General features: G+C 34.3%; 1 protein-coding gene across 3 annotated transcripts in view; it reads right to left on the reverse strand.

Moving 5' to 3' along the window:
- The window catches only part of KCNH7 (potassium voltage-gated channel subfamily H member 7), a 221,243-nt gene that overhangs the window by 27,000 nt on the left and 182,085 nt on the right, over positions 1 to 12,158 (reverse strand). For all 3 annotated transcript variants that reach the window (XM_051787243.1, XM_051787242.1, XM_051787244.1), the window contains one exon: positions 2,196 to 2,448. In XM_051787243.1, coding sequence (XP_051643203.1) covers positions 2,196 to 2,448 — 253 coding nt within the window. The remainder of the gene's footprint in view (positions 1 to 2,195; positions 2,449 to 12,158) is intronic.

Consider the following 12,158-nt stretch of genomic DNA (forward strand, 5'->3'; position numbering starts at 1 on the left):
TTTTTCATCTCTATGTCTTCAAATCAAAACCTATTGCTTTTCTTTCATCAAACAGAGTTATAAGATATAACAGATAGTTAAAGGTATGAAATGTAACAGGAATCAGTGACATAACAGGGATTAGAAAACATAGTCCTTTTGGCCTAAATGTTTATGAATGCAGAGGTCCCTATTCAAGGCATATAACACCTTTTCTGCAGTAAGAGTATTGACATGGTTGCAGTATTTTTATATCTTGTCTGCAAAGCTGAAAGAGATGGTAGATTCCAGAGGCATTTTATTTTCTAAGGATTTGACATAGAATTACTGTTGTCATGTCAGTACTGATCAGACTTAACTCATCCACATCAGACAGTGCTGATAATTTGAGAAAAGCTGTGGGAAAACCCCCAACATTTCTCAGAAAACTCTTTGATGAAATTGCAATACTTGTTAAGAGTGAAAACTTCATGTTACCTCTGTTGGACTCAAGTCTTTTCAGCCCCAGAGGACAAAGCATTGAGTGTTTTGCATGTCCATTTCTGTGTGTACATTTTTCATAAAAAGCAACTACCTAAAAATATTTGGCTAGGTATTGATAAACTTTGTTAGGTTTCTGTGTGATTTCATTGCAGAGTAATTTTCATTCATTTCTATTCTTTGCAGATTCTTCAAGATACCACAAACTCATTAACTGGAGCCAACTTATCTTGCCTCATGGATCATGCAACAGATGTGAGCTCATAGAGTACTTTTGGCTGCAGTTGTGCACACCTGTTTTTCTGTCTGAACTACCATTCGCTTGCAGAGTGGGGCTCCAAACTGCAGTCCCTGGTGCAGCTGTAGGCTGGAAGTGGCATTGCCTTGTAAACACTTGGGTTTCTTCTGCAGTGTGAGACCATAGGGATCTAATGTGCTTAACGTGAACACTTGAGCGGTCTGCATCCTTGGCCCAGGAAGAAATTGATGAATTCATAAAGTTGTCACTTTTCTTGATTGCGAGTGCTAAAGAAATTTACACATTTTGATATAAGAGATGAACTCCTTGATGAACCACACTGCTCATAATCAGGAACACTTAGACAGGTAAGTAAAAAACCTCAGTGTGTTATATTTGCATGCTTCCTACTTTGCTTGTGCCTAAAGCAAACTCAGCTGATGAGATGGAACAGCATGAGATGACACATTATCTTGATGACACTATCTAAACCTAGGGAAGGATTGCTTTAGACATATCTTTGTTCTGCTCACATACCAACCCTGTGGATACTAGCAGAATAATCAGTTACAAGTGGACTAATAGCAACATAGTGCCACCAGTCCATATCTTGCTTCAGCTGCTTTTTTGACTGTAAGTTCCTACAGTGACTGATAAACAGAAAGGAAAACATATGAATGACATTACATATGTTACATGACTAGTTTAGGCTTCTGTACAGCAAAATCATCTACTCAATTACTCTTTGCATTCTTATTATTTAATACGAAATTGGAGAAATAAATCTGTAGTCCTCTTTAGGTAGGGTTTTAGTTATTTTACTTTTAAAATTACTGTAGCTAATGAAGTCTTATTGGTTTTACATGAGAGTTATCACCAGTTGCAGGTGAACTCCAAGATGGACTGAGCATTGCCCTGAGCCAACTTCATTAGGAAAGAAACTAAGTAATTCACTATGCTATGCAAAAAAGAACATGTTAACAATATAGCAGAATATACTGGTGTTCTTACACCTAGATCAGATTAATCTATTATTCCCTTCTATTTCTATATGCCCAGTGGGCAGAAACAGACATTTGTGAAAACCTTTAGAAGACATTTTGAATGCCTGAAGTAGATTCTTCCAGTTAGCGTATAAGGTGGTCTATGTGTCTCAATACCCTCATCACTGTTCAAGAAAAGGGTGTCCTTGACTTTGATTCTTGCAGCATGATCAGAACTGGAATAAATGGATATCTGCTTTCTCTCAACTTGCAGCTTACCATTTACCTAGGGATGTATCTGACTAAAGATAAATCTTTAGATATCCAAAATTATGAGCTCTGTGGTACACATGAATTATTACAATAATGTAAACTTTTCTCCTTAAATCATTTCATTACTTGATTTTAAATAAGAGTAAGTAAAATATTCACAGTTTTCCTTCCTCAGGAACAGCTATGAATACTTCTTTCCAAATCTATGACTCTTTTAACATGTCTTGTAATAATCTACTTACCAAGGATGGCTACAACAATGTCACTCTTAAGGATTTCAATAGAGCCTCTCGACACAAAGTAAAGAGCAGTGAGAACATCTCCACAGTGCACTAAAGTGTCTCCAGGAGGAGCATGTGTTGTCTTAAATTTCATAGCCAAAGCTCGAAGACAGCCTTTACTGGCCCCCCGGAAAGCTTTGCAATTCTGAAGTAAATTTTGGTTGAGGTGCAGACAAATGTCAGCTTGTAAGCATTCTGGAAACCCCTTCAGGACCTGGAAAGGCAAGAATAAGGATTTCATGCGAATGCTGTGAAAATTCCTTTATATAATTTTTATGTTTTCTTCCTGGACAAAAAGAAAGAAGTGACATACAGATAGATGTGGCTCTAAGAGCTGTCAGAGTATTAACATTCAACAAGTGCATATCGTAATCTATATTGCAAAGTTATACAATGTGTATATTAATGTAAATACTAATCTATATAGTGATTACAAAATATGCTATTAAGCTTTGTTTCATTACAACAGAGTATCAAGGTGTATGAATGAACATACCACAGTAAAATAACAAATAAAACAGTTAAAGGGAGAGTCTTGACTGAATTTCACACCTATTTGGACTAACATCTCTATTTCTTTTTTATTAATTATAAAAGTACTATGTTTATCATAAGAGATGTTTTTGCTGAAATAACCATGACATTTGTAAAATGAGAGCTATCTCAACATCAGGTATTTTTCAAAAGGAGGCCATTTTATTAGGATTTTCATGTTAAATATATTCTGCTTGTGGGACTTGGATTTTTATCAGAAAAAGCAGCAGGAGCCACTGAAACAAAGATGTAATGCAGATTTACATAGGCAGATGATTAGTTCAGCAAACCACAGGGCTAGTTGCTGTGGTCCTTGCTCGTGTCTTACTCAGAACAATGGGAGTTTGCCTGAAGTAGAACCATGGGACTCCTCTTGGCTACCATGGCAACATTTTAATTTTGTTTAGAAGGAAAGAAGTGAGCTATTTACAATGTGCTCATTATGTGTGAGCTTTTATAAATTGTCTAGGATAATATTACCTCTGATTCCTTTAAAAAACATAAAGATTTCTGCTACTGACTTCATGGGAGTACTGCCCACCTTGTGACTGCCTGCTGACACATTATCAGGCATTACCCTTCCTTTGTTAAATCCTGTATTCTGCTGTCAAAGATGTGAATGGGATATGACTGGCTACAACTGTTGCATATTTCTAAAGGCAAAACCTGTACTGATGCTATAAGTCTTATGAATATGTGAACAGGATGTGTCTTTTTGTTATTAGAGCAGTCTATTAATTCATTACTCTTTATCCTCTGCATTATTTTTCTATAAATGTGCAAATATTTCCTCACAGAAAAAAAGATATATACAAAATTATTAACTTGTTGCTATATTAATTTCTACTTCAGCACAATAAAGGTCTGTGCACTCACTCTTTTTGCACAAAGACATTCAGAACTCATGTCCCTTCCTAATGAAGAAGATGAACACATTTCTGATATGAGGTTTCTGTCCACACAAGCCAGGCTATGTTTTACAAATGAAATATTAGTACCTTGAATTGAGTTGAAATGTTTCTATGATTGTTAATGGAAATCAATGCTGTGAAATAACAAACAGAATGTTTTAATAAATATATACAAAATTTTATGAGCTTTAGGGCATTACCACATGAAATTTATACATCCTCAGAAAAAGCCAACATTCAACAACAGTAAGCAAAAGAAAATATGATAAATGAAAAGATTCTGTGGTGCCACTCTGTTTTCAGTATCTATCACACCCATAGAAATATCTTAGTATCCAATTATGCTTTTTATTTTAATGCTATTATATTCAAAGAAAAAGGCTGTAGATTGTATCAACTTATTTGCTGAATGACACTGAGAAACTGATAAACAAATGCGTCTGTCAAATGATACAAAGTTGGGGAAATATTGCCAGTGTTTATTTTGAAATTGTTCTCTAGTCATGTGAATATAGAAGATCTGTTAAGAATTAAGTAGTATGCTATACATCTATCTGAATAAAATTTAAAAGAGCTCCATTTCTATAGGATGCAAAATAGGAAATGTATTTTGAATTCAGAAGTACTTACAAGAAAAGGTATTTTAATTGTTAGAAAGTCAGAAGCACAACTTAGAATAAATTGTATTAATTTTTCACATCAGCTGTTTACCTCATTTCTCAAGGAATTGTATTTTACCATTAAGCAAAAACCATGAAGACCATGTGTGTTAGTTTATATTTCTGAAGATATTTTGGATATCCTTTTAAAGAAACAATTATTTTTATAATTAATTTATACTTAACATGAAACTGTTCTAAAATCATTGCATATTAGTTAATAGTTATTTATATGCCAATAACATCTGAAAGACACCAGCCTCCATTCAAGTATCTGTGACTAAAAAGTCCCTGCCCCATGGAGCTTACACTCTAAAATAGTTTTATACATCAGAGAGGAAAGACATTTACTCTTTAATACCACAATTTTCAAATGTTTAGAAGGAAAACAAAATAACATTGATTTCCAATAATTATTCCATCAGTACAAGCTGGGAAATGCAAGAAAGAAGCTAATTTGAAATAAATTTGTTAAAACATTGTTATAAACTACATTGTTAAAATGAGCTTACCATATCATGCACATTGTATGTAGTGAGGTATTTAATCTAAGTCCAGTAGCTGACACTATATGGAATTTGATGTTTCCAAACTAAGTTTTATGTTGTGCATTACAGACAACACTTTGCCAACCCAAACCTCCATGTACACTTCCTATTTTTAGATTTTCATTACTGAAATTATTGTATTGAAAATTATGCTATTATAAAATGAGAATCAACATTAATACAGTATGTATACACAAACTGCCCTCTCTAAATACTAGAAAGTCATCCATGTAGTCTTCAAAATCTTAAGATTAACTTAAAAATAACCTAACTCATTCCATTTCACTTCTTTTCACTTGTTGTGTGGTTTTGGAGTCTTTAAACACATTTAAGTTACACTCCAATGTGACAAGAAAAATTCTTGAAATTATATGAATTCAAGATTAGGTAATGCAAAAAATAAAATAATTGAAAATTATAAAGCTGTAAATACTTTTTAATAAAATTATCATAAATGAAAATCCCAAACTAATAAATTGTTTGAATACAGTGTGAGTTTCTATCGCTGCATTCTTTCCTAATATGTTTCTGTAGTTATGCTCAATATCTCTTCAGTTGTGATTCCACCAGGCCCTGATGAGAAAAATTGTGTATTCTCATGGTTAGAATCATGTTTGGCATCAGAACTCATGAGATCAAGAGATACACATAGTTATTTTAAAAAGATGCGTAATGAGACATAAAATCAGCTTTAACTGCCCCCCCCCCCCAAAAAAAAAAAAAGAGAATCACTTAGGATACTGTGACCATAGGCTCCAGTTGTCTCTCATTGATGGTTATGAAGCCCAAGTTCAGTTATCTCTTCCTATCTGGAATAAAACTTATTTATTGTCAAATAATGTTGATTTATCTCTGTGGCATGCTTAGAGAGGAGGAAAACATCATTCAGAGAGATGCAAAACATTTTACATGGAATTGCAATTTAGTTAGGATAGTAGGGACCTGATTCATACTGCCTTGAAGACTGTGATCTTTTGCAAGAGGAGAGAAGTCCAGCTGCGTTAACTTCTCTTTTTCAAGATGACAACAAAGTATCACTCACCCTTGTATCAGACACATTTGTGACAACAGAATTGGACACATCTTTGTACCTTAACCTCAGATGACAAATAATTGTTTGGGGCAATGATAACCTTGAGTTTTTTTGGATAAATTAAAAAATTCATGACAATTTTTAGATTTTCTGTCCTCAGTTCTGGAACGGGTATTGACATCTGTACCACAGAAACTATTTAGAAAGTATCCAAACTGAAGCAAATTAGGATATTAGCTACAATAATTATCATTAAACATGGATATACCACATTCCATACCAACAGAATCAGAGAATCGTTGAGGTTGGAAAGAACTTCTGGTTGGCAGGGTTGACTGGTCCAATTCCCTGCTGAAGCAGGGCTGCTTAGAGCTGGTAACCCAAGGCAATGTCCAGATGGCTTTTGAATACCTCCAAGGACGGAGACACCACAACCTCTCTGGGCAACTTGTACCAGTGCTCAATCATCCTCACAGTAAAATGTGTTTTCTGATGTTTGGACGAAATCTCCTGTTTCAGTGTGTGGCCATTTCCTCTGGTCCTGTCATGAAGCACCACTGAAAGAGCCTGGTTCCACCTTCTTTACACCCTCCCTTCATGTGTTTGTTTACATCGATGAGATCCCCTGTGATCATCCACTTCTCCAGACTGGCTGAACAGTCCCAGCTCTCTTGGCCTTTCCAAGCATGAGAGATGATTCAGTCCCTGCAGCCTGGCAGTCAAACGTATTCCTTTAATTCTGCATATAATCTTTTGTCACACATTTTCTCTCTTGAAATATAGGTAGGATAAAACAATAAATGCCAGGAAGCAGTTGAAGAGAGCACAGGAGGACTCTTGTGTGTTGTGTGTCTGTTTGGGGTATTTTGAAACTAGTTTTGAATAAGGCTTTCTTGTCCTAGAATCAGTCAGACTTGCTTATGAGTGGCAGGCATCCAGCATATAGTTGCAGGGTAGCTAGTCTTTTGGGATCTATTTTTCAGTATCAAGACAGGTCAATTAGGTGGGATGCTTATGAGGGGCATATGGTGGGAAAGATAAAGGTAAGTCTCTCAAGTTCATGTGACAATTTAAGATGTCATAAACTGAAAAAGGAATTCTGGTCCTTTCCCACATTATTGGTTTATTCCTGACTTGTCTTGATCTCTCCTTGTGGAATGGTTTAAGAAACTGATCCTTGCAAAAACTAACACAGCAAAAAATTTCAGCAGTTGAAGGTACAAAGAGGCAGAAACAAATACAGTTTGTGTCATGACTACAAATACTTAATCTCTATTTGGTTCCCACTTGTGTAGCAGAGTCCTCAGTGTATGCTGACACTGGCATCACTAAATGCTAAGTAAAGTTCCCCAAATACTTGAATAATAAAATTTGAATTTTGTATTGAAAATTAAATTTTTTATTAGTTTCTTATGTAAGAATTAGTGAAATTAATATTAATTCATATATTTGATGAAATAATTGATATATTTAATTTTCATCTTTCTGCCATGTAATTTTAAGGCTAATCTGAGCCTCTTTAGCTGTGCAAATTGCGCTGCATAGATTTTGAGTTAGGACGTCTGTCCCCCAGTAGCTGTTTCCTCTGATGGAGAGTAGTGTGGGATTTAGTTCTGCCACAAACATTTGACTGTCAGATTTTCATAACATCTTCATCTAGGCTAAGCATTTCTGTGATTCAGCAGCTTTATTTCCAGCAAAAAATTAAATTTTACTATTTGTCTGATAATTAATTACAGAAATGAACTGTTTCCATGAATAGAAGGTCAAAACATTTCCAAGGGCTTTCACCATTTAGAAAAGAATGAACAAGGTCACAGGTGGCAATAATTGTGCTCCAGCAGCTCTTGTGTTCCAGATATAATAAAGATTATTAGAGGCTTTTCTGAAAAAGCCTTGTCTTCATACAGAGATTTTTTTTTAAATTTTCAGTATATGAAGGAGTTCCTTACAACAGCTGAGAGAGAAGTGAAGCAGTGTGTGATGATGATGATGAGCTAATTCGCCTTTCAACGAGATTGAAGTCTGACAACCTTATCAAGAATTAGAATCTTTTCAGTCATTGTCACAACACAGATGTGTGATGTTTTATGTTGAAATTAGTGGAGCTGCAGTGAATCACTCTTCTATAATCTTATTTCACTTTCTGAATACATCTGAAAGGTGATCTCTGAAACATGACATATTGCTGAATGAGGAAGATAGAAAATTATTTCAGTTTCTTCAACTGTTGACTCCTGTATCAACAGAAAAGTTCAAAGTCCGTAGAAGTTGGAAAGTGACCAGATCTGTATACTTCCAAAAATACGATAGTTGAAAAATTCATAATTCCTCTTGGTTTTGAGACTTCAGACCACAAAATACAATGCAGTGGGAGACTGATAAAGGATCATTTAGCAATAGATGGACACTCTTGAGAATCTTTTTTTTTTCTCTAGGGTCTTCTTTTCTGTTACTTAATTCAATGCAGACATTCATGTTTTTTAAATGGTCTTATTACAGAAAATGAAAGAACAGATTTACAGCTAATTATGTCTGAGGTACTTTCTGACTGGTATGTCTTATGATTTCCTTCTGACATATAGACAAACAGCAGTACCCCTTTCCAACACGATGACACATTACTTCTCTCTAACCATTTACTACTCATTTTTTTTTTTCAAACACATCTAATTTGCATTACCCTTCTGATGGTACAAAAAACTTCTCATTGCTATTTTTGAAATTTAATTTACTTTTATAATTCTCTGCTTCAAATATATTACTGGCAGTGCTTTTATTGGTAGAATTGTTTTTGTTGTAAGAAGTGCTCACAGTGGGAGGAAAAGCAAGAATAAAAAATGTAATGATGTCAATCAGGTAGGTACCAGTGGCCAATTTCTTACAAAAGATGCCTTAACAAATCAATGGTGAACCTGCCCTTTATTTGCTACAGTAGCATTGCTGGTTCAAGATAGGTGTGTGCTCTGCTGGCTAAGACAATTTATCACAAAGGTGAAATTAATCATTTCCTTGGATATTTGCAGGAGAAGTCATAAATTTATGCATAAAATTTCTGACTTGCTCTCTTCTTCCATGGTACTGGGTAAAACCCAAAATAAAAAACCATCTGTCCCACATCCAAAATTTTCATTAATGTGTACAGTTGACTAAACACTTTTCAAAGCTTGTCCCACATATTTACTTCAAATATTACATATTTGAACTCTCTTCAAATATGAAATAAACCAATAAAGCTCTTCAGATGCACAGAAGATCCATGGAAAGAAGGGGTGGGACAGAATTGTAAAAATTCATGCAGAACTTAAAAAAGTATTTCAAACACTAAATACGTAATCTTTTTAGGGTAAGCATCATAGGCATGCTATTATCAGTGCTGGACTGATAACATGGGAATGAAAGGGAAAAAAGAAGGCAAAGAGAGTTTAGGAAAAACAGAACAGGATACTTTAAAAAATAAAAAGAGATTGAATCTTTGGGACAGGTGGCATCTTTCATGAAACAATATGCGTTGTAAAGATTATTTTATATAATTTGACTTTGCCAGTGTATATCATAGGGATATGATTTAAATTATGCTTATTCTATAGATCAAGATTTTTATCCAGATTAAAATAAATCCCAAATCCTGTTTATCCAGTCCATGCATAATTATGTGGAACTGTTCTTAATCAAAATACATTATGTAATGGAACATAATCAAAAAGATGTAGAAATGAAGCAGAAGGGAGCAAATGAACAAATAAACAAGGTTCTCAGCATATTTCACCTGCAGGTCTTTAGAGCTAATTTTGAATTTAACCATTTCAAATGACCATAAAGAATTATCTTCTGTTTTTTTTATCTAAGTGGTAGGATTTTGTTTAGAAAATCAAGTTTAGTCTTAGTGCAGTACTACTTCTGAGTTCATAAGGGTTTCTGTTTAATTTCATTTATTATTTTCCATTTTTCCTGAATTCTTAAATATATTAATGGAGATAATTTAAAGCACCTTTTGAAATATATTCTCCAATTTTATATATATATATATGAGTATGTGTGTGTATATGTTGTATGTACATATATATATATAAAATGTAAATTAATACGCATTTCATATTTCAAAGGAGAAAGAGGACTACATTTTTGATTTTTCAGTCATGAAATAATAATAAAAAATATATTGGATGAAATTCTACCTTCAGATATTTGCAAAAAAGCTCCAAGTAAATATTGGCAGGAATCAAACATTTGTGGCATTGAGGACAGTATTAGCCCTTTTTGTGTAAATGCAAATATTTCATGCAAAATTAGTAAATAACACATGCAAGTCCAACTCATATGCACATGGCTTATAATCAAGAAAACTTCATTGGTGCTTATGCTAACATGCATATATGGTTTGAACCAAGAGCATTCACAGAAAGGAAAATGCAGTATGATCAGCAGCATGGCAACTTTGTCAGAGTGACATTCCTACAGAGCAACTATCTAATGCAAACCAATATGCACATGACCTTTTTTGGGCAAAGCATGACTTGAGTTGTGGGGTAAAACAGTGATTAATAAATGTGGTTAGATTAGTATTTTTTAATGTCTAATTTTTAGTAACCATTTTGCCCCACATCTGATTCTACTTGGATTATTTCCCTTTGCTATCTGTCCCTTTATCATGCAAGAAGTTAGAATTAAAATTAGAAAGCATTGAACAAGCTCTAAACCCGACAGATAACATGGATATTCTCCACACTTTATACTGGAATTAAGTTTGATATAAATACCTCCTGCTCTTACCAGTGGGTGGTGTTATTCCATGTATTTAGGTGTGAAGCAGACAGGAAAGAGATAAATCTTTCATAAGTACAACATAAATCACACAATTCTTATATTATCCTTGCACTAAGTGTAATACATTCAAACTCACTTTTAAAGGAAATTAAGTGATGGACACAAAACCTGAGGGATAGATTTGTGAACAGAATAAGAAATAAAATAAACCAAAAAGAGATACTAAACTTGGTTTTTTTCCACATTTTATTTAAAAGAAAGCCTCCATACTGCCTCACAATCATATTGCAGAATATGGTCAATTTAATCCATTTAGTTGTTATTTCACATTAATAACAAATCCAAGACTAATTCCAGTACACCATTTCCTGAATTGTGCAACATTTCACCTGACAACACATCCAGTTTTAGTTATTATTTCATATGAAACAGGTGTTCTTAGTACATCCATTGGTGGTAATTAATTAATTAAGGCACACATGATTTTGTAATATCTTCAGAAATAATTCAATGAGCTACTTTAGGCTTAGGCTGCACCCACCTGCAGCTTAAGGGCATGATCCTGCAAAGTGTTGAGTACCCCACAATCCCACTGCTATCAGAGGGAATTAGGGCCATTCAGTGCCATACAGGATGAAGCTACTGATGCTGCCTTCCACTGCAGTAATCCCCAGCAGAGGTTTATACACATATCCTTGTTCTGCGTTGGTTATGTTATTCCTCTGGAGGGGACACTCATGGAAGTGGGAGTTTTCTGTCTTATTTTTAAGATCTGCTTTACTTAATGGTAATGATAAGGTCAAACTCTTAGTGATTCAGCTTTATAAAAGCTTTTAACCAAGACCATAGTTTCTGCCGAATGCATAAAATTGTATCACTCTGACAGTCATTCACAAATATATGTATAGATACCACGTGGAAGCTGTTTGAATTTATGTCAAAATTTTGGAGGTTAATTTCTAGTTAAACTTTAACAAAAATGTATAGATATTCTTGTTCTCGACAGCTTTATGGAGAGCTCTGCATAGTCTCTAATCTCCAATCCTGAATAGCTCAGGGAAGTATCCCTCTAGAGACACAGATTCACAGATCCTAAAGATGCACAGTGCTCTCAGGGTCTTCAAATCGATGTCAACTTTTCAGAAAAAAATGTTGTCGTCTTCAGAAAATAAGCCAGAAATAGAGATGTTTATTTTTATTCATTAGCAGACTGTGATTCCTTTTCAGTTGGCCACATAATATATATTTCTATAAGGAGAGTTTACAGGCTTTTTAAAATCAAGAACAGAAAATGTCAGTGTTATGCCTTTTTACTTCCTAGAAATGAGTTTCTGTGGATGGCTAAATGGTTAGTAGCACTGTGTTGATTTTCAGTGCAGAATTATGTGGTTGTGAATGCAAGTGAACTACTGTTCAGACTATCATGTAATTCAAATATTTCACTTTGAAAAGAGCAGATAAACCTGCCTCTT

Source organism: Manacus candei, unplaced genomic scaffold (genome assembly GCF_025592945.1).
Source record: "Manacus candei isolate 608988 ecotype Guabito, Panama unplaced genomic scaffold, ASM2559294v1 h1tg000023l, whole genome shotgun sequence".
NCBI lineage: Eukaryota > Metazoa > Chordata > Aves > Passeriformes > Pipridae > Manacus > Manacus candei.